Source organism: Fukomys damarensis, unplaced genomic scaffold (genome assembly GCF_012274545.1).
Source record: "Fukomys damarensis isolate Sample0158 unplaced genomic scaffold, DMR_v1.0_HiC HiC_scaffold_31, whole genome shotgun sequence".
Taxonomy (NCBI): domain Eukaryota; kingdom Metazoa; phylum Chordata; class Mammalia; order Rodentia; family Bathyergidae; genus Fukomys; species Fukomys damarensis.
Genome location: NW_022900943.1, coordinates 1,539,922 through 1,562,581, shown reverse-complemented (window position 1 = coordinate 1,562,581; position 22,660 = coordinate 1,539,922). Strand labels below are relative to the sequence as shown.

Genomic DNA, 22,660 nt, shown 5'->3' with positions numbered 1-22,660 from the left:
GTTGCTATCAGCCTCCTTCCTGCCTTTCCTGCCAAGCTACCCATTGTACTAACCCCAGTGTCACCTGCATCGCCGGGAGCTTGGTCTGAGCTCAAATCCTGGCCAGGAGTAGAGCGCCACCTCTCCCTCAGTGGTAGAGTAGGGAACTTGTGATGTCCTGAGATCCGGAGCCTGTGGTGCCTGCCCAGGAAGGGAAGGGGCAAGTTTTCTTCTGCACACACTGCCTTCTATGTCGCTCCTCCATGGCTGCAGCCCTCGCCTGGAATCAGCAGATGTGCCAGTCAGCACCACATAGGAAGGACACTTGCCTTGGCTGGATAGTTACAGATTCAGGTCAGTGGTTCTTAGACCCTGAGGGTGTCAAAAAGCCCAGAGGCTCCACCCACAGGTGGGTTTATATGAAACTTGGATTTGCTTTTGAATTTCAAGTGCTCTGAATCCATCCTCGAATGATGGAAGCTGGAACACCTGACCTGGCAGTGATTCAGTCGGCTGTGTTCCTGGGTTACACCGGGAAGGTCTCCAGGTAGTCTTGGGGGGTATGAGAGTTCTTTATAACATCATCACAAGTGTGATTTAATTTTCAAAACAGAAGATTCATATGAGCCTTTTGTACATCATAGGTAACTGTCTCAAAATCAGCTGCAGCATGTAATTTTAGCGCCTGTGTTTGCATTTGTATTGACATCCTATTATTACCATGATTTTCAGAGCTGGCAACATTTAATTTGTGATGTAGCCCCTCTAAAACTGGGTTCTGTGGAGGTCGTTGGACATATCTAGAAGTCCAGAAGTTCCCATATTTAAGAAAATGGCCCTGTGGTCAGCGAAGGCTATTCCTGAGCAACCCCCAGGTGCGCCCAGGGCTTAGCAAGTGCATTTCACAGGGAGCCGACAGCATTCTGAGTGGAATGGTTCCTTCCAGGTAGGACATTTAGTGTTGCTGCTTTTGCCAATTAAATGCCAGATGATGCGCCAAAATCACATGACAACCCCAGATATTTGCATACATTTCAAAGGCCTCTGTGAGGTCAGTGCTGCTTGCTTTTGCATGGGAACACCAGAGCACTCCGAGCACCCCTTCATTCAAAACAGCTCAATGTCTGCCCTTTCTAATGATCCTATGGGTGTGCCTGGGCCCTGGGCCTCCCTGTCTCTGCCCCTGTTGTCTTATCCCCAGGCTACCTGGTAGGAACATGAGTCAGTTTATCTCCAAGTCATTTTGGGGTGTAGAGAGCCAGCTTCATGGCCTACTTTGCCTGTAGAGGGCAGCATCACCAAGAGGTTCTTGTTTGCGTCCTAAGTGTGCGAGGTGGGCATTCTGCCAGGTGTCTCTGCTCCTTCCTCTCACCTTCCCCTTGCCATCTGCAGCTGCCTCCAGGAGAGGTCTCATCAAGGTGCCATGTTGCCCCAGCGACTGACGGCTGGGAATGCAACTGGACAGTTACCACGGTGCTGGCTAGAGGCGCCCCTGCTATTTTGACTGCTACAGGGGCTGCTGCTTCTGCAGCCCAGACACCTGGCAGTGCTCAGAGACTGCTGGAGGTGGCTGTCTTGGAAGCCTGTCTGTTGTGTGCTTCTTGGGCTTTGCACACACATATCCTCTCTTGCTTTTTTGTCCCCAAATGCCTCTTCCCAGAAAGAATCTGAGTCAGTCTCTTGTCATTACATTAGTTCCTGCCAAACTATGACAGATGTCAAAGCAGCTGACAGGAAGATTACATTTTCTCTGCCTCTATTCCAACAAGTAGAGACAAGTGAAGAACAAATGGAAAGAAGGTCTTCAGGTAAAGTTCGGCTGTTGGGGAGATGGCTCTGTTTTGGCAGATCAGTAACCACCTCCTCTGGCCTCTGTGAAGACACAGGAAAGCGTTCCACTTAGCTTCCTGTCTGAACGGCCTTGCCTCTTTGCATTTAATATTAGCTTAGCACAAGAACACTTCCCCCTTTTTTGATGAACATGTCTTTGCCTGGCCTGCTTATAAAAAATCCCAGCTTTGTTGAGAATTTTCCTTCTTTGAGGTGCACTCCCTCTACTCACTCGTCTGTGTGTACAGGATTAATTGCTCTCCTCTCTCAGGTGGGCATGCAGCACCTGTCCTGCCATTGTGACCCCCGATAAATCCCACTCCTGGGGCTCACGGGGCTCGACTTCTCTCTGCATCTCCCCAGTCCAAGTGGGGACCCCATTTCTACTTGTGACGCAGGGTGCTGGAGGAAATCCTTTATCCCTGAGGAGATGGCATGGATGTGACCCCAGGAAGGGTCCAGACCCCAGGAAGAACCTCACTCCAGAAAAAAATGTCACCCAAGAAGCCAGAAATATGCTGAAGGAAGTCACAGGTTCCCTGGACGTTCTCTGTGGGAAGAAGCCAGTCAGCAGTGTGCGCTCAGAACTAGTGTCAGATGCCAGGAGGCAGAGCAGAAGTGGCCTGGCCTGGACAGTGCAGGGGCGGATTGCAGAAAACTTCCAGCCGCAAATCTGCAGGCAGGAGAGCCAGGTGAGCAGGTAGTGTGGGAGGGAGGCCGACTCATGTCTGCTGCCCAGCCTCTCTGATAGCCTTTCTCTCCTTTGCCTTGCTGTACTGGTCCTTTCTCCCTCAACATTATTCTTTTACACTGAAGTACAAAGGACCACTAACCACTGAGAGCGATAGTGCCTGTTCATTTTCTTTGGGCCATGCTTTTAAGAAAATAGTTTACAATGGAAACTTTCAATTGTATAGTAACTGAGTTTCATGATGAACCCCATGTATGCCTCTCCCAGCCTTAACCATTATTCACACTTAGCCAGTCTGGTTTTTCTGTACCACATCTACTTCCTCCTGCATCCCTAGGTTGTTTTAAAGCAAATATAAGCCATTTCTTTTCAGTGCATGTTGGGGACTTTATTAAGCCCTCATCTGACCATGTCAAATGCTGGTGAAGCAATTTTGGTGGCAGAAGAGTCCTGGCTGCTCCTTGGTTTAGAGAAAGCCCTCTGCAACCTTTTTAGCGTATTCCCTCTGCTTCCCAGCAAACCCTACCCTTTCAGGCATACTGAGCTTTTTTGCCTTTTTTTCCCCCTCCCTTTTAAAATATATTTTAAAAATTAGTACATTTTTCATGCATAATGGTCACATTTATCATAGGGAATTTCTTCTTGTACATAATATGTCTTAATTCTTTTTTTCCCATTCTCCTTCCCTTCCTTCAACCCATCTCCCCATTTACAAAAGTTTTATTTCCATTTCTTCCATGTTGTTTCCTTTCCTTTTATTTATTTGTTTTTGAGATAGGGTCTCACTCTATCTCAGGCTGGCCCTGAACTCACTATGTAGCCAGGATGGCCTTGAACTCATGGTGATCTGCCGCAACCTGCACAGCGTAGGGTCTGAAGCCAAGGAGAGCGGTGAGAGAAGAAAATTGAAAAACAACAAGAAAGAAGGATACATAGCAAGATTATGCTTGAGAGCTGGGACCAAGTGGAGCCATAGCCTGTTGGGAGCTAATGGCCAATGGCTGCCTGGAGTCCAGTGTGCTCTTTATTTATAGAGTAAGACAAATAGGCAGTGAAGGCAGTATGACTTGTGCTACGTGGCCTACATGGCTTTGGCTGAACACAGCGTGATTGTCTCATGACGAGGCATCCGGAGAAAGGGAACAAGGAAGAAGGATACATAATGTAACTGTGTTCTGGGGTTGTGTCATCCGGGGTCTACAATCACAGTCTGTTTGACTATCTAGTCTATGGAGGAGAAAGAGTAGGGAGGAGGTGAAGGGCCATCTTCAGGCTCGGCTTGTAGCAGTGATCCTCCTGCCTCAGCCTCCTAAGTTCTGTGATTACAGGCATGCGCCACCACTCCTGGCCTTCCATTTTCTTTTTAAAATCCCTTTTCCCTTCCTTCCCTTCTCTCCCCACCCTCCCTTGTTCTCCTTCCCGTTTGAACATGTTCTTTCTACTTCCCAATATCTGTCCTCCATTTTGCTCCTTTTTTATCTTTTGGGGTTCTCATACAAGAGGAACATGTGATACTTAAACTTGTGTGTTTGATTTAAGTCACTTAAACTTATTGTCTCGGTGCATCCATATTCCTAAAAATGACTCAAGTTTATCCTTGATGGCAGAGCAGTACTCCATTGTATATGAATACCACTTTTTCTTTATCATTCATCTGTTGATGGGCATGTGGGCTGTTGGCTGTTTTCAAGATTTAGCTATTATAAGTTGTGTTTCTATAAACATGTTTATACATCACTGTGGTATGCTTTTAACTCTTTTGGAAAGATACCTAGAAGGGGAATAGGTGAATCAAATGGAACCTCTAGTTTTAGTTTTTTAAGGAATATCCATACTGATTTCCATAGTGCTTGTACCGATTTAAACTCTCACCAACAATGGAGAAGGGTTCCTTTTTCCCTTATAGCCTTGCCAGCATTTCCAGGCATGCTGAACTTTGTTCCTCTGTTATTGTTTATATCTAGATGTCCTTTCAAAGCCTTGTGTGGTCATCGGTGGGGCTTTTCAGAGGTGACTGGGTCTAGTGTGTGATGCTGGGATTAAGGGTGTCCCACCCTGGGTATGAGTGCTACCAGCCCTAAGGGCAGGTAGCCTGGATGAAATACAAGGGACAGAAAGCAGGCTGCTGTGGTTACTCGCTTCTTTGAGACTTTGCTGCCTTCTTCCCCCATGAAGGTTTTCTCCTCTGCAGTGTCCCTCTGCTATGCTGTCCTGCCTCAGAGCCAACAAACTAAACTGAAACCTCTGCAAACTGAGCTACAATAAACAGTTCCTCCTTTCATTTTGAGTGGTGGGTATTTTGTCTTGGCAGTGAGAAAAGTAACTAAGACAAGAGTTTTGTACAGAGAGTGGGGTAGTTGCCATGAGTGTACCTGACCATGTGGTTCAGGAGCCTTTGCAACGGGCTTGTAGGAAGAGTCTGGAAAGGTTTGGAGATGCCAGCCGAAGAAGCAGCCCTGGAATGCTTTGAGCTGAGCTTGGTGGGAGATTCTGGTCATAGTGAAGAAGACCAGAATGCTGATAAAAATGCTGGTAAAGACTGAGCTCAGGAAATTTCTGCTGGGAAGAAGGACTGCAATGGCTGTTGAACTCCAGATGATGTGTGTTATGATTTGGCAGAAAATTTGTCTGTATTTTGCTAATGTCCAGAGACTTTGCCTGAGACTGAGACTAAGGCAGGGGAGTAATCAATCTTACAGAAGAAATTTCAAGGCTGTCTAATGTGGCATTGCATGGCTACTGTCAGGGGCTTTTAGCCAGATTTCTGTTGAGAATCACGAGCAAAGAGCCCAGCAGAATGACTTAAAACATTTTGAGTTTGGACAGAAGGGAATCTCCAGTAAGTAATATCCACAAAGATGGAGCAGAAGAGAACTTGGTTGTGGAAAAGGAAGAGAACAATAGAAAAGATGGTTCATCGCTTCTCGGCCTTTGGCTAAGATCAAGTGTAGAAAAGATGGCCTGAGGACAACACAAGAAGCAGCAGGATCCCGCACTTTGCAGCTCCCAAATTACAAAGTGGAAAGACTTTGCTTTGAGAAGAGAGCCCCAAAGCCCAATTTCCAGGATGGCAGAGGCCTAGAGAATTTGTTCCTCAAGATTAGGATCACAGCACTCAGCAATCCAGGCACTTAGACAGCCAAGAAAGGAGGAAGCTTTGCCACTGCCCAGCTGGCAGCAGACCCTGGCGTCAAACATGTGGCGCTGGTTTTAGGTGCATGCAGAGAGCAAGAGTTGAGGGGTCAGGAAGGCTTCCACCGAGATTTCAGAAGAAGGCCTGGGAGGCCAGGCTGTGTGCCCAGGAGGACACTGTGTGAAGCCAAAGATGCGGTGGACACCCCAGAAGTCTGGAGAAGCCTGGAATGTGGATCTTCTGAGGAAAGCTGCAAGGAGTGAGCAGTGCCATCCCCAGAGAGAAGCCATGGGAGCTGCCATCACCGGCGGTACTATAGGGGCAGAGCCACCCAAGACCTTTGGAGCTCACATCTTGCCACAGGCTTCCCTGGACACTCTGCATGGAACCATGGGACTAAATGTTTGCCCTGCTGAACTTTGGACTTGCTTTGGTTACATTTTTTTCTGTCACCCTATTTGTGCCTTAGGAAGGGTAATGTCGATGTCTTGTGCCACTGAATGTTGGAAGTGTTTAGCTTTCACTTGTACAGGGGTTTGCAGCTAGGTTTGCCTTGAATCTCAGAGGAGACTTTGGAGTTGGACTTTTCAGCAATGCTGAATCTGTTAGGACTTTGGCAACTTCTGGAGACTAAATGCCTTACATATAAAGGGATGCACACGAGTCCTTTGGGGGCCAGGGTGGAGTGTTATAGTTTGTATCTGGATGTTTCCTAAAGTCTCATTTGGTATGGGGCTTTTTGCAGGTGGCTGGATCTAAAATGTGTGATGCTGGGATTAAGGTGGTCCCACTAAGGCATCCCCTCAAATAGCACAATTTTTCTATCTGTCACTCAGTACAAATGTTTCCTTTTCTTAGATGTCCCATCCTTCCACTGCAAATCACAGGCAGTCTCATCACTAAAGCTTTCCCCCAGGTGACATTAATTAGACTTGGGTCCAATGGTGTAGAGACCCCTTTGGCAGTAATTATTTATCAAGTAGCTGTATATTGATTATAATAAGCTAGACACTCTTCTAGGGGTCTTTTAAGTAAATACTAACTGAATTAACCCACATAAAATTAGCCCTCAGGGTAGTGAGCTTATTGGTGGGAAAAGTAGAGCACAGAGAAGGGTACATCACCCAGCTAGTGAACAGCAGATCTGGGATTACAAATTTAGGTAGTCTTGGTGCTTGTTCTAGTACAAATCCTACATTTATTACTTACTTGCATTCTCCTAAAGACTATGAAGTCTTTGAGAATGGGGACTGGCATTTAACCATGCACCCCAGCACTAAGCCTTGTATATGGCCCCATCACAGGTCCTAAGCCCTTGTTGATGAATGAATGAATGAATAAATAAATAGAAGGCATAAATAGAGGACCATCTCTTGATCATTTGGAGAAAAACTCTTTCTAGGTCCATTTATAATTTTTATAGGGATGAAGGACTTTAGCTAACAGGATTTTCAATCTTTTTTCCCACCTAACACCTCTATGATTGTAGCCTTTTCCCTTCACAAGGGTTGTCTAGGCTCTCACCTGGGAGAGCACACTAGTGAGATTGGAGGGGCAACTGGAAGTGGCAGGGCTGGGTTTTACTATGTGGTGGAAAAAAGCCTCCAGTTGTTTCTGACTTGCCCTTCGGGTATAGCCTCTTGGTTGGAAACACAACAGTGAGAAGCAGTAGCTTGGAGATAGAGAGGAAATCTGAGAATGCTGAGGATAGGCAGCGTCTTCTCTCTACCTCTTGTCTATTCTAAAGACCATGCCTGAACAGGCCAGTGGTAATGAATAGCAGTCTTTTCCATGTGGAAAAGATTTCTTCTTTTTCTTTTTCTCTGAGGTCCTGTGAAACCATGTTGTGATTGATAATAGATTTGAATAAGGTCCCAGGAAGAAACTGGGGAGTCAGAGAGTTTGTAGCACTTCCTGACCCGATTCTGTCTCAAGGCCATGGTTCATTGGCTGTGGGCAGCAGAAAGAGCTACCTGCATACATTCCATCAGGTTTGTAAATAAATTTTGGCAAAACTACATATTTTTTGGCCCCTGAGGTAATTGTTATTATCTACTGGAAATTCTTTTATTAAATCTGAGAGGCAAAAGCCTTAAAAAAAATCTCTACATGATTCTCACGGATAGGGTTAACTTCTTAACCCTAAGAACCACGTGGACCATGTTTGGGTTTATAAAATACCCATGGCAACATGTAAAGTGCCTCGGGTGCCTTTTGGCTCTTGTAGCAAATGCTCTCCCTAAATATCCAGTTCAACTCATTACTTGTGTGATCTCAGGAAAATGAAATTGCCTGTTTAGTTCTCATTTTTCCTCATGTGTAAGTTAGGTTAGAACAGTGGTGGTGAACCTGTGGCACGGATATCACAGCTGGTTGTTATCATTGGAAACTGTAAAAGGTTTGCTGTCACTGGGCTAGGGCTTGGCAGTTAGAGGTCTTCCCTTGCATGCCATGGTAACTGATTGGTAATGGCTGTTTAAAAGTATAATAAGTGGTGCTGTGATAAGTTGTTGATGTCTGCTATGGATGAAGGAGGATTAATGGCAGATTTATCCATGATTTGCTAACTCTGGGTTTTCAGTGAGGAAGGGTTGTCTCTGTAGAAATATATAGGATGTGGTTAATGTTCCAGCTGGCCCTAAAGACAAGACTGACCAAGCAGTAGTTTTGGCTTGGCTGAGCCTGATACCCATACTGAAATGTATATTATACATTATCCCTTAGTATATTACTACTGACTGGCCTGTGCCTTAATTTTTTTTTTTTTTTTTTTTGGTGGTGCTGGATGGAACCCAGGGCAAATGCTTTACCATGGAGCTACAATTTTATTTTATTTATGAGACAGGATCTCACTGTATTACCTTAGCTTGGCCCTATACTTGTGATCCTTCTACTTTAGCCCCCTGAGTGCCTGGGATTGTAGGTGTGCAGCACCACACTCAGCCCTGGGCAGGCTTTTAGATGAGATTAGGCACATTCAGGATGGTGTGACTGTAGACTGGGCAGCCCTTCAGATCTCAAGTTCACTGGTGTCTTCTGGATGAGGACTACCACGTGTACCTTGGATGCCAGACATGGAGCTACAGGACTTAATGTTTGTCCTGATGGACTTCGGTCTTGCTTTGGTCCAATTCTTGCCTATCCATCTATTTCTCACTTTTGGAAAGGAAATATTTACCATTTATCTTGGTATTGTACCTTGGAATTATGTAAACTTGTTTTTTTGTTTTGTTTTTTTTTGAGACAGGGTCTCACTGTATAGTCGAGACTGACCTGGAACTCACTATGTAGCCCAGGCTGGTCTCAATTCACAGCGAGCCTCCTGCCTCCTCCTCCCAAGTGCTGGGATTACAGGCGTGCACCACCACGCCCGGCCATGTAGCTTGTTTTTATATTTACGGCTAAGAGTGTCTTGAGTCTCAGAGTCTTGGATTTAGACTTTTGAAGAATGGTGGAACTGTTGAGACTTTGGGGGAAGGAATTATTATGTTTCTTTTTGACCTTTGGATAATTGTATTAGGTGGAATTATGAAATTATTATCTTTATTTGGAGATTAAGTGTGGTTTAAGGAGATGTGTTTGGGTGTGAGGTTGACAAGGGGTGGATTGTTGGTAATTCTGACACGTCACCTTCATTGGATTAAGAAGTGCCTGGCGGATTAGTAAAGCACACTCCTAGATGTGTCTAGGTAGGTCACAGAGGCATGGCCTTGATACTATATATGGTCCCTCAGCTGTTCCTCTCTGGTTGTTCCCTGGCTCTGCTTCTCAGCCACCATGAGCTGTACTTTGTTCTGCTATGTCCTCCCACCGTTAGGCTCCTGCCTTGGAGGCTGCCAATCACATACTGGACCTCCTGAAACCATGAGCTAAATGAAATCTTTCCTCCTTTCAATTGTGCTTGTCAGCTAATGTATCTCGGTGATGTAAGTGCTGGGAGGGGGAAGGGAGGAAGGGAGAGAGGGAGGGAGAGAGAGAAGGGGAGCGGGAGGGAGAGGGCTTTTACTGCGGGTTATTTGACAAGGCCATGCTAGGGTCTGCAGGGCACACAGTGGCTGAAGCGTAGGGTGTGTCTGCATTGGCCCTGGAGGTCCAGAGGTAGCTGGCTGAGCTGTATCTGACAGAACAGTGGTGGTTTTCACTTAAGAGCGATTTTGCCCCACCGATGCTCTTCGAAGGAACATTTGGCAATATCTAGAGATGTATTTTTCTTTGTTGCAACTGGTTCCTAATGGATAAAAGCCAGAGGTACAGTATAATACAGTGCACAAGATAGCACCCATCAGCAAATAATTTTTGAGCCCAGAATATCTGTTATGGAAGTGCCAAGTTCACTCAATCAAGGGCAGCTGGTGTGCGCCTACCTCCTACTGAGAAATGTGACTTTAGAGAAGTTGCCCTGGCACACACCTATTATCCCAGCACTTGGGAAGTGATGAAGGAGCATTAGAGTGAGGACCTGTTTTAAAAAGAAAACAAAACAATGTTAAAAATAAACAACAATAAAAGAAGCATAAGTTTAGCAAGACCAAGAAAAGAGGAAAGGTACTTGCTTGAGTTTGGTGTCCTTACTTTGGCTTTACAATTGTGAATCTGGGGCCTGGGATAATTATAGCTAATGGAGGGGGAGAAGCAGAAAGAAATGATTTAGAGCTCAAACTTGGGCAATGGAAGGATTCAGCCTCAAATTTCAGTTCTGATGCTGTGTGACCTTGAGCATGTTACTGGATGTCTTTGGGCCTCAAATTTTTTTATCTATGAAACAGTAATAATGGTGGTGCCCAACTCAGAGTTGTTACGTGGATTAAATGAAACGATGCATGCAAAGCACTTTGCATGTCGGTACCATGCTGGGCACCGTGGTCAGAACCAATAAGAAAGTTATGAACAGAATAATGAATCCAACCAGGCAATAAAGAGATGAATTGAATATAACCAAGTGGTACAGCGCAAAATTGTAACCCAGAATTCACCTACCTAAATAAGGACACGGAATTTTGAAAAAGATTTCAACTGAAAAAAATAACAATGGTCGTCGTGGTGATGCTCACTGGGTCTCCCAGGACGTGTGGCAGAGGGAAGGCGTGGTCTTGGCGAGGGCGGGCCTTCCACGGCGCAGGACTGCATGGCTCAGGGAGGGAGGGCCGCACGCTCACTTTTGCTCCAGCAGTGTCTCGGGCAGCTTCCCTGTGCCACGTCCCGGACACAGGCTGTCTAGGTGGTAAATAAGCCTCACCCTCAGGCATCTTATCTGCCCAAGATAGTGAATCTGCCCGGCAGCGGGGTGATTTTCAAAGCCCAGGAAGATGTTATAGAAATGTAGAGCGAGTGAAGTAAATTCAATTCATAGTATTAACACTTTGGTGCGGTTTAGGAATAAGTTTTAAAACCATTGGGATCTTTTATGTATATTTTTATTTTAAGGTGTTTTAAAGAGATTACATATTTGGGGGGGACGGGGATCAAACTCTGGACGTTGCACTTCCGAGGGAGGCGGCAGCACCACTTAGCGAAATCCCCAGCCCTGTCTGATTACATTTTTGACATGTGTAGTTAGGCTCACTAATTTTGAAGGTGTGATTTGTATTAAGTTTTTAAATGGTACTAAAATGTTTATAATTCAGTTTACTGTATTTCATTTGTTTGATTTATTACATTAATTGGGGTTTGTGGGTAGGACAATTTTATTTTTTAGGTTTAATTTTGTCAGGTTTGGAATGTTTTAGAGAATCAGATATGTTAAACAAGTACAATTTAAAAAACACCTCAGGGGAATTAATTCATAAATGACTTAATTATATAGAATTTTATTTGTTTTTTGAGTCGGGGTCATGCTATATATAGCACAGGCTGGCCTTAAACTCACTATATAGCCCAGGTTGCCTTGAACTTGCAGTGATCCTCCTGCTTCATCCTCTTGAATGCTGGAATTATACATGTGTGCCACCATGCCCAGCTTAGAATGTAATCTTTTAAATTTATGAGTTTATTGAGTATAATCAAAGAAAAAAGTGATCATGAATTCTTATGTTTATATAAAAATATTACATTGATAACAAGATTTTATGTTTACCTTAAAGTCTTAGGTAACTCTGATCTTTTGAATTTATATTCTCAGTATATTCAATTCATTAAAATCCAGTTGCTTTGGGCTGGTGATTTAGCTCAGGGGTTCTGCCGCCTGCCTCACAAGTGCAAGGTCCCTAGTTTGATCCCCAGTACCAAAAAAACCCCAATTGCTTTGAATAGACCTTTTGGGCATAAGGTTACAACAGACATTTAAAAGCTCAACTTACAACAGTAATAATCCAGTAAATTGCAGTTATAATGAACAGTAACCCCTGTGTGCCCCCATCATCTTGAATCCTTGCCTTAAAACTTACACCACTGGGCATGAATTTCTTGAGACCCTGAATGTCCTGATTAGCTGCAGGAAAGGATAATTATCAAAAACCAAATAACACTTTTTTTTGGACAATAGTTTTATTACTCTTATTTTTCACACCAAAGAGACTTAGCTACATAGAGTGAAATACTATAAGTTGTTGTCAGTAGCAGAAGCACAAAGATGTGGACAGTGGGACAAGAAGCAACCTTATCCGTGTGACAGGGATATAGTGCTCCACACAGCCTGTTTCAGTTAGGTACAGACGCAGTCACAGAGGACACAGTGATAGTGTCACCAGAGACCCTGTCACCCAGTGAATGTGCTTGCAAGCAACACACGCGTGTGCGCACATACACACAATGACAAAAATCGTTTAGAAGTGCATCCACTGGATTCTTAAAGGGGTAAAGAAAGGGATTAAATTCTTTAAAACGGAGGCAAACAGAAGCATGAGACCACATCTTTCTCTAAAAAGATCCTTTGCAAAAATGGCACTCTCATATGTTTTAAAATCTTTTCCAAATATTCATAAAAATGTTTTAAAGTTATTTTTGTTGTTTGACACATAAGGCTTGTATATGTTTATGGAGTGCAGTGTGATGTACACGTCCGGTAATGATCAAGTCAGGGTAATAAGCTATATTGCACAGGAGGGTGAATGTAGGAGTGCACATGAATGCACTGTGTCTCAAAATAGCCCGAAGAGAAGATTCTCAATGCATTCTGATGTTTTTTACACAACCTGTCCAGAAAAGATTTTACATGTTACAGGGCCAATGTCCATGTTGGAATCAACATTGATACTTTTTTTCTGTTTAAAAAATATGCAAATAACAAAAGTATAATTTATCTTTCCTATAGTGTTAGCAGCAACTTCATTAAATCAGGAGGGCAGTTTTGATTCACTTTTTGAGTCTGCAGTTTGAACACGGGAGCTGTTGCTTGTGGCTTTCATTTGATTGTCCCCCAAACTTAAGCAGATGAAGGGGCAAAGCTGGATGTGGGGCACAGTGACAGACTCTGCATGCCCCACAGCACGGGACCCTCTTCCAGACAGGGTCTCCACTCTTTGTAGAGACTCCTCAGGCCCCGAAATAGCTCCTGGCAGAGGGTGCCACTGGCCCTGTGCCCTTTCTTGAGGGCAGGTTGGCTATCGAAGCATAAAATTGATGGGTTGTCCAATGTGCTTATTCTATGTAGATAATTTAGGTACCCAGCTGTGGCAGATATTTCTAGGCTATTAAATGCTTTTTATATATTAGTTAGTTTAAAAATACATTATTAGCTTTCACTCAAATTATATAAAATGTTACAATAAAGTAAAACATTAAAGTTTTTATTTGTATAGGCATCTGTGTATGTATGTATGCAAACGGTCCACCATATTAGGCCAGAAATTGTGCATTTTAGTAGGAAAGGGGGAAAATCATCTAATGCATTATGAAACCGCTGTATTACATGTTTCTCAAAAAAGGTTACTCATTTAGGTGTAAGAAATTATTGATGAGTTTATATCTCTACTTGCCATTTTTATAAGGGAACTTCTTAGACATCCTATATTTATATAAAAACTCAAATCACATCTTAAATTTCCCAGGTATTTTTGCTAATTGTACATTTCATTCTCCATATGGGTGCATTTTGCTTTGCATGAGAAAAGTTCCTGAAAAACAGTTAACCTATAATTTTTAAAAGGAAATATTTTCAATGTAGTATTCTGATACCACATTTGCTATTTAAAGGAAATGTATAACAGCCTATTTTTAAAATGAAAAATGCTTTTGTGAAATGAATAATTTGATTTTTCAGTTTTATTAAAGTACACATCTGAAATTTATTAGTAGATTAGGATTGTCTAGAACATTAAGTATAGGTAATTAAAATAGAACAGATAAAACTCCAATTTACAACAAACAATACAAAACAGGAATGGCTCTTGCGTGGACTGCTTATTGATTTACTATATTCAGAAGTCCTGAATATATGTATTATTGGAATTTTATGGCTTTAATTAAGACAGTCGTCTCTTATGAAGTACTATAAAGTGCAATATTCAAAGATTAAAAAACCCAAAGGGCATCCATTGTCCTTCAGTTTTATCCGGATGAGAATTAGAGACTTGTTTAATTAAATGGCGAAGAGTTATCTACCCTTAATTCGCACATGCAGTTTCATCCTTGAAATGATTTTTTTCAGGCATTCAGATTTACTTTTTTCCTCTTTTTTTTGGTCTGACATTATTATTTAAAAAATTAGCATTCTCTTTTGGTTAGCTGAATATTTTAGAGAACCATTAGTCCCCAAGACTTTAGTTACTTACAGATCCATTAGGAAGCAATACATAACCCAGTATATAAGACTGCAAGAGAAAACTCCTGGCTTTTTGGTGAGCCGTAGATGCTTTTCCTAGGCTGGGACACTAACCAGCAGTTCCTGTCCAGCTTCTCACAGAGGAAGTGAACACACTGCAGTACTGGGAGGTAAGAGGGGCTCCCCTTTATTTCCCTGACTTTCTATTTAAAAAGAAAACACTCATTCCTTTTGGTAAATTGTCACAGGTGAGCGTAAGCCCAGAGTGTTGGAGGGATCTAAAGTGGTGTCTCTCCCATTTTGAACTCTTGGTGAGTGTGGGGTGGAGACCTGGAAAGCAGACCGAGCCCGGCCTCATTGTCAGCCCATGCTGACACCTGTCACTGGAGCACCAGGCCCTGCTGGCGCCTGTGTAATCAAGACCTACTGATCCTCTGAAGGTCCCTACTTCCCCACTTAACTGTGGTGGTGAACCCTGTCCACATCTTGACAGCAGGGACTGCCCCCAAGAAGCAGTTGGAGCTCCAGTACTCACATCAAGGAGGAGGAGTTAGCGAGAGTGCTTGTTAAACTGGCCAAGTCCAAGGTCGCTTGGTGGTGGGAACCTTGCAGGAGGGTAAGGACCAGCCCAGCTAGGACTTCAAATGTGGAGGTGAGGTTAGAAAGCTAGTCACCTACACAAATGCACTGGCACGCTGGGAAACACTCTGGCTTCACCCAGAGGTCTTGAGGAGAGACAGGGGCTCCAGGAACAGAGATAAATGTGAGATAGCAACAAAGTGTGACTTTTTAGAAGGGGAGAATGAAAGGGGTGCGTAACAAGGGGCCAAAACTCAGCACTGTTCAGACCTGTACTTGTGTCGTGATCTGTCACAAGGCACAATGCCTTAGAACACAGTAGAATGTTTAAAAAAATAGCAGAGAAGAACTGCAAAATCGATTAGGATGAGTAAAAAGGACTTCAAAATAAAAATGTAAGGATACTGTGGATGAAGGAGGTAAAGGGTCACTTACTGGCGATGTAGAACTATGTTGGGGCAGAGTGAAGATTGCCTGTGTGCAGCTGCTTTCTGTTAAAAAGAAAGAAAAAGCTGAAGCCTTCAGCTGGAAGCTGGAGGGACCAGGGCTAACAGGGGAGGCTTTCTGCTGTGGTTGCAGCACGAGCACCTCCGTGGGCTCGCTTTGCTGGAGGACGCTGTCTTTTGGATATGGTGACCACTGGACAAACTCTTAATGGAATTAGATCTTTGCTGGCACCCTGCAAATACAGCACCCTCAGACTTTGGGATTGGTTTCTTTTGAAATAATTCTTTTAGGTTTTCCAGGCTGTTAATCGTGTAGGGTGTTCCGTGCAGCCCTCACTCTGTGACGCCATGGAATTTAGTTACCTGTCACCGTCTCTGGTACAAGCTCACGAGCCAGCTTGAACGCTGCGGGTTTCTGTGTTGTGGAGTGAGGCCGACACTCACACGGGAGGGAGATGTGCACCAGGCACTGTGCACCTTCTGTGGAGACCACGCGCATAACACACACCGTCTATGTACAGCCATACGTGTTGCCTGCAACTTCCGCAGAAACCCACAGCCTCCTGCTGGCTCGGCCCCTGGTGAAATGAAGGAAATATCGTAATGTGTAATGACAGGATGGCGCTGGGCCGGCTCTATTTCCTTTATTGCTTTTCTTGTTTGCTCTGTGTTTCAAAGAACATGAAGGTTCAAGAAGAAAAAAAGCAGCAAGAGACTACAGAGGCAGGGAGCTTAACTCAGATGACAGAGGGTTGTGGGTGTGGTTACTTTTCTTTTCCACGGTCTCTGGAGAAGGGATTTAAAATCAGGGACTGTATATGGGCCCTCGTAATTGTTTTAAAAAGCCTGCTATTTTTAACCATTTTGAATGACATAGGGGTAAATTTCGATGTGACACTTGCTTTCCTAGGAAAAGTCAGTTAATTTCTCCTTTCTTTCCATTTCTCACCTTTGCCAGCCCCTAATGCCAAGGCCTTGTCTGCTAATTGAAGCTGATAGTGTTGAGGGAGGAGCAGGCCTTGAGGGTGCATCTTTTAAGTATTTTAAACCAGGTGGGGTAAGATCTGGTTTAGTGAGAATGAGCTTCAGCTTCTGGAGCACACTTCCTTGGAAATCACTTTGAGAACAGCTTTTCTTTCTTTTGTCTGTCGTCTGTAATAGGTCATTAACCTACGGGAGTAGCAGTGGGCAAGGAGCTTGGCATTCACATAATTTAAGTGTGTACACGTGTGCACAGATGTGAGGAAGAAGCACACTGACATTTTAGGACCTGCTTGCATTCCGACGGGCCGTCAGGCCTATTTCAGATCGTCAGTGCAATGATTTCCACAGAACATTATTGTGACATAAGTGCCATCTTCAGCTGTCTGGCAAGCAGCTCCGCCACTTGTCTTTTCCTCACTTAACTTTCTAAGAAGTTGGCCTGGGAGCTGGCGCTTTCCTTTATAGCTCCTGTCCGGTCTCGCCGCCGCAGAGACATTGAAAAGATGAGCAGTAGAGCCCTGTCTGCCGCTCCCCTGCCCAGGGGTGGATGCACACCGACAGAGGGACGTGATCTAAGCAGTGAGGTGGCTGTGTTTTGCTGAAAGGGCTCCAAACCACCTGATTCATGTCTTCCCTATAAAGTAAATTATAATGGCCCCATCAGGTGACACCTGTTAGAAGCCTTATGAGGCTTTTTCTCTGACTATAAAGCAGTCCTTGCCTCTTTTTATAATCTTCTGGGTAAGGTTTTAAGCTATTCTGCTGCATCTGTGGAGCCAATAAACAACCCCCTCCCTTGGTCCCTGCACACACTTTCTGCTCCCTGATCTGCCTTCACTCGATTCCTCGAAGGTCCTGGGAAGAAGAACAGCACCATCTCATCAGGTGCTTGAGGCCATCAGCAATCCTTCAGGTTGAGAGGGCAGCTAGACACGTGGGCATCCTCAGATGCCATTTAGAAGTTTCTACTTTAGAATTTTTGGTTTGAACCAAGTTGTTTTCCTGTCCTGAGGTGGCCTGGGTTGCAGGAGAGGTGACAGCAAGTGAGGCCTATTGGTTTGCTGTGAAACCGTTAGGGTGCAGCTCATTTATTTTAGATGTAGTAAGATGTTGGTAGGAAATTTTGCTCTTATTTTGTACATTGCTTGAGAGAAGCAAGGAGGGTATCTGCAGTCTGACTTTTCCCCTGTGCTTCCTGCTGCCTGCTCTTTGCCTCTACATCAGCAGTAGGGGTATGGCTGGCCATTTCCTTAAGGCTGTAAATGTATATTCTGGGACGGAGAAAACATAAGTGCATATGTGTGTTTGTATGTGAATGTGCATAGAACACGGTGACCTTTGGAGACCAGGTGGAGTGTTCCCTTTGGTGGGTGTGCAGGACCTCCCTTTTCCTTAGCTTTGGCAAACTTGATGTTCTTTGCTGTGGGGCTGTGAATATGGTTAGGTCAGAGAGTGGTGACATAACGGATACTGCACAAACTGGGTACTCACATACACAGGCATGTAGGAGAGAGCTTAAAGATGGAAACCCTGATGTGGAAAGTTTCCTATAACTGTGTAAACGATGTTGCACTAACACCTGACCGCACACTCAAAGACATACACGAAGAGAAAGCAAGGGCAAGTGGCAGAGGTGCCTGTCCACCATTCAACCAGGGAACAGTGCTTCCTTGGCTATGCTTACTGCACACAATGCACCTGAGAAATAGGCGTGGAATGCTGTCTTCTCAGAAGCAGCCTTTCATTAAGGATCGGAACACTCCCTGCGAAATGGAGCTACCAACTCTTTGGCAAGGAAAATTCTCGCTGGCTGCTTGGGTGAATCTTCAGGGTGAGCAAGGAGTGAATGGGAAGGAGCAAGGAGGCAGAGGGAGGCGGGGGAGGATCAGGGACAGCCGGGATCAGAACAAAGTCACGTCCGTAACCCTTCCCGAGAACAAACTAGTTAATGGACTAGGATTCACACATAACGGGCTGTGTTCCCTTTCAAGCAGTAACAGGGCAAACAACCCATTAAAAACTCCAAACACCCAACACAAATTCCTGCTGATACTAAGTCCTGCCTTTGATGAGCGAGATGCGGGTTTCTTCCTCCCACATATCTGAAAACCCAACTTTGCGCAGTTGTAGAGCCTGGAAAGCTAGCACCTCAGGGCAGCTGCCTGGCTTCGTGCTCTCTTGGGTGGGCCGGGATGGCCCCCCTTTGGAGTGTTGTTTCCTTGCCAGCGCAGGGCGGGGATGGGCACTTCCTGCTGCTGCTCTGCGAGGGAGCTGAGGCCTCCGGGAGGAACAGCCTTGGCCTGGGGCTCTGGTCTGGTCCTGGCCTTCAGCCTGGAATCCTGCCTCCTGTCTCCCTATGTGAAGAGGCGTGGTGTGGGCTCACGACATGGTCAGCGCCACACCGACTGCAGACAGGAGCATGCAAGGTGGCCTCAGGGTGCATGAGTGGTGTGTGACAACCAGAGCAGGATGGGTCGAGGACCGGGCACCCTGCCCCCTGGGGAAATGGAAGGTTCTGCGTATCTTTTCATCAGTTTAGTTTGCTGACTCCCACTCCCTGCTAATTTATTTTCCACTGAAGTAGACCTGAGAAATAATACAAAGTGTCAAACAGAACTTGAGGGAACTGAATGAGAATGCTCCGTGTAAAGCTGAGCAAAATTAAATCAAAACTTTGGGCTAACTGGTGCAAAACCAGTATAATGAGGTGAGGGAGTGCAGTCTTTAGCGTACCCTAAAACCAGGAAGAGTCCAGATGGGGTCCTCCCAGGGGAGAGACACCGGTGTCTGTGGGCTCTTACCAAACCCTTGAATAGACTCAGAGCCCTTCTGGGCACCGAGTGCGCTCTCCTCAAAGATCTCTGAGCTGTCCCCATCCAGGCAGGATTGACTAGAGCTCATGCAGATGACGAGAGTCATGATTCTTAGACTCTGAAGCCCTTTGTGACCACATTGGAAGGGCCTGGCTGAGCACTGCTGTGGGGTGGTGTCCGTCACAGGTCTGGGCTCTTCAGCAGGCATCTGACTAGTGAGCCTTTAGCTTCAAAGTACGATCACAGCTAAAACTGCCTCCTTTTGATGATAATGGGATGTATGTTGGAATGATACAGGTTCAGTGTGTATAGTTCTGTTGTCCTAGAAAAGCACTAATTTGGTTTGCAGTCATATTTTCTACTTGCATGCTGGGGCAATATGAGAAAAAAAACCAAACAGACCCAGTCCCGGTCACCCCTCCCAAACTAGTACGGGTGCAGTCTGGGTTTACCTCTGTCTGCCCTGAAGCCCTGATGAAGGTCGATCCATGACCCCAGCGGGGTGGGCAGACAGCCTTCCTTGTTTGGCTTGCGGGAACATTTTGGAGGGCTCAACTCTGAGTTTCTAAGACTCTCTGCTAAGTCTTCCTCCCTGAAAACTGCTAATCCACACTGTCTACCTTACTAGATAGGGTCCCTGTAAAGTCCAAGGGAGGCCAGAGGTTGCAGCAGGGCCGCCTCTATCTGTTATCATGATCTCCCTCTTCAGCTTGTGAGTTAAAGCCCAGACTGAAGGTTGCAGGTTGATGCCCCTCTTCAAATAGGTACTATAAATATACTAGAGCTATCCCTGAAGAGATGCATTTGTACTTTTGTATATATATATATATATATATAAATTTTCTCTCTTCAGCTTGTGAGTTAAAGCCCAGACTGAAGGTTGCAGGTTGATGCCCCTCTTCAAATAGGTACTATAAATATACTAGAGCTATCCCTGAAGAGATGCATTTGTACTTTTGTATATATATATATATATAAATTTTCTATATAATTTTGTGTACAGTTATATATTAATCTATAGGAATGGAAGGAGGCATAGGACAGGAACAGGCAGGATGTGTTTCCGCATGTGTATATTTATAATATGTGTAGAGCGGCTGTCCTGTTTGCATCCTAACAATGAATGTACCTCCGGCCAGCGAGGAGTACCCGTCAGGGTGAGTGGAGAGGCCCCACGACGATGGTTCCCTCCTGTCACTTCTGCGGCAAGGACGCATGTCCACCCGTCCATCCGCCCACCTGCTGGGAGGGCCACGAGGACGCCTGGCACCCAGGGCTCGAGTGGTGACGGAGCCAGAGCCTGGAGTAAGAGGGGCCAGCGCGCTGTCAGTTTCAGATAGGGCTGTTCTACTAGATGGAGATGGGGCACACAAGGATCCTGTCTTCTAGGAGGACGCTGACCACCAGGAACACAAAGTAGAGGCCGAACATGGTGAAGCCCAGCACCTTGTTCATCCGCCATTTGCAGAGTGCGATGGAGAGGATGACGAAGAGCAGCATGATGAAGAGCAGGACGATGGCACAGAAGAGTCCGTTGCTGCTGACGGCCACGGGCTGGAAGCCGTGGATGAGGGTGTACAGCAGCCAGGGCAGCGGGAGCCTGTGGCCGGGAGGGGAGGGCGGAGACAGCGTTAGGAGCAGGAGGAGGGGGCTCACACCTCAGGGAGGCACTGGCCTCACCGAGCCTGCATGCTGTGACCCGGGGACTCACGGCGGGTCGGGTGCGCCTCAGAAACCTGTGTTCATTTCCTGAAAAATGGGTGGGGAAAGACACTGCAGCAGGGAACTTCTACATCCCATTTGAAATTACTTTTGTCTCCTCCCAGATGGAGATTAAGATGTTCTCAGCACTGAGAAGGTGAACTCGAGGATTTAAAAAAGACTCATGGATTTCTTTCGGGCAGATTCACACACCACATGACACAGCTTACATTTTCATCCCTACCCCTCCTGCCCTCACTCTCCCCAAAGTTTCCCTTATTCATATGTTTACAAGGTGAGGGGAGGAGAAGATAAATGGAAAGAAGGGAGAGAAATGAGTGGTGAAATCATAGAAAATTATTTTAAAAACAATAACAATGATTTAATTAACAGTCTAAAAGCAAGTAAAATTACATGATGATGGTGTGGGCCACGATGCCAGCTAGCAGTGTGAAGATTATTCTGGAAAAGAGTTGGGTGATCTTTAGATTAAAAGAATTTTCTTCTGAAAGATCTGCAGTGTGTATTTTTAAATGTTATACCTGTTATCCTCCTTTTCATTATTCCCCCTGGGCTTCTGATATCTGATAACATCTGTTGTTTCATACAGAGTGGTGATTCTCAAACATCTTTCATACAGGGTGGTGATTCTCAAACATCGGGAGAGCTAATTGCCAGGAATGCTATGAGACTGACCGGGACTCTGGGAGAGCAGTGAGCATTCCTGAAGACATCAAGTGACATGGGACCCCCAGGGGCTGGGGAACACGGCTGGATCCACCCCCGGGCCTGATCATGGGATCTGCTGGGAGAGACGGACTCGGCCGGCCGGGCCTGCTGCATGGTGAGGTGGTTCAGTGTTGGCCTGATCTCATGGGTGTGGAAGAGGAAGTATCCTTTCAAAACTAGTTCTCCAAATGAAAAGCTAGTAAGTTGTGAGAGAAATGATGAGCGTGAAAGGGTCAGTGAGTTACTGGAGAGAGCGTGCACAGCAGGGCTCACACACTGCGGGCCTGGCACGTGCAGACTTCCTTCTGGGAGCGTGTGTTACCCCAGGCAAAGGGGAAGTGACTGATGGAACGGCCACGTGGCAGTCAGTCCCTGCGCTCTGCCCACCAAAGCCCGGCTGGCAGGCACTTCTTCAGGGAGCACTGTTGGGGTGCAGCTCCCCAGCAGCAGTGTGGAACAGGGCTAATGCCAGCTTTTTGGTGAAAGGGGCAGTCCTGGAAGCCTGGTTCCGCAATGGGAAGTTAGAAACTGGGATTGGGGTTGGGGTAAGGGTGGTGGTGATGATGCAAAAGTGAGAACCATTACTAGGGCCTTGTCCTGTGGAACCCTTCTCCCCACGTTCATGTCTTCTGAAGACAAAGACCCTACACCATTTTACATTATTCATCCGCATGCCCTAGTGAGGATACTGAATGTCTCCCAGAGGCCATGTCTTAGAGGCTTGGTCACCAGCTTGTGGTGCTACTGGAAGTCTGTGGACCTTGAGGTTGGGCCTGGTAGGAAGAAGGGAGGTCACTGGCGCGTGCCTTTAGCAGGGATCCTGGGACCCTGGCCCCTTCCTCTCTCTGTGTTTGCTTTCTGGCCCCCATGAGCAGGTCTGCCACATGAGCTCCTATGCCACCACAGTCCTAAGCAACGGGACAAGTGACCATGGGTGGACACCTCTGAAACCGTGAGCCAAAATAACCCTTTTCTCCACTGATTAGCTCAGGTATGTATCACAGCAAAAGAAAGCCAACACAGAATACACACACACACACAACACACACACACACACACACACACACACACACACAC

The 22,660-nt window shown here is 45.5% G+C and overlaps 1 protein-coding gene and 1 long non-coding RNA gene across 9 annotated transcripts in view; one reads left to right on the top strand and one right to left on the bottom strand.

Moving 5' to 3' along the window:
• The window catches only part of LOC109118266, a 41,618-nt gene extending 18,974 nt beyond the window's left edge, over positions 1-22,644 (top strand). For all 3 annotated transcript variants that reach the window (XR_002025563.1, XR_004514894.1, XR_002025562.2), the window contains one exon: positions 21,495-22,644. This is a non-coding gene — a long non-coding RNA (uncharacterized LOC109118266). The remainder of the gene's footprint in view (positions 1-21,494) is intronic.
• Slc24a2 (solute carrier family 24 member 2) overlaps positions 20,006-22,660 on the bottom strand; it is a 212,585-nt gene continuing 209,930 nt past the window's right edge. For all 6 annotated transcript variants that reach the window (XM_010630906.3, XM_033757744.1, XM_010630905.3 and 3 more), the window contains one exon: positions 20,006-20,753. In XM_010630906.3, coding sequence (XP_010629208.1) covers positions 20,504-20,753 — 250 coding nt within the window. In that variant the 3' untranslated portion in view covers positions 20,006-20,503. The remainder of the gene's footprint in view (positions 20,754-22,660) is intronic.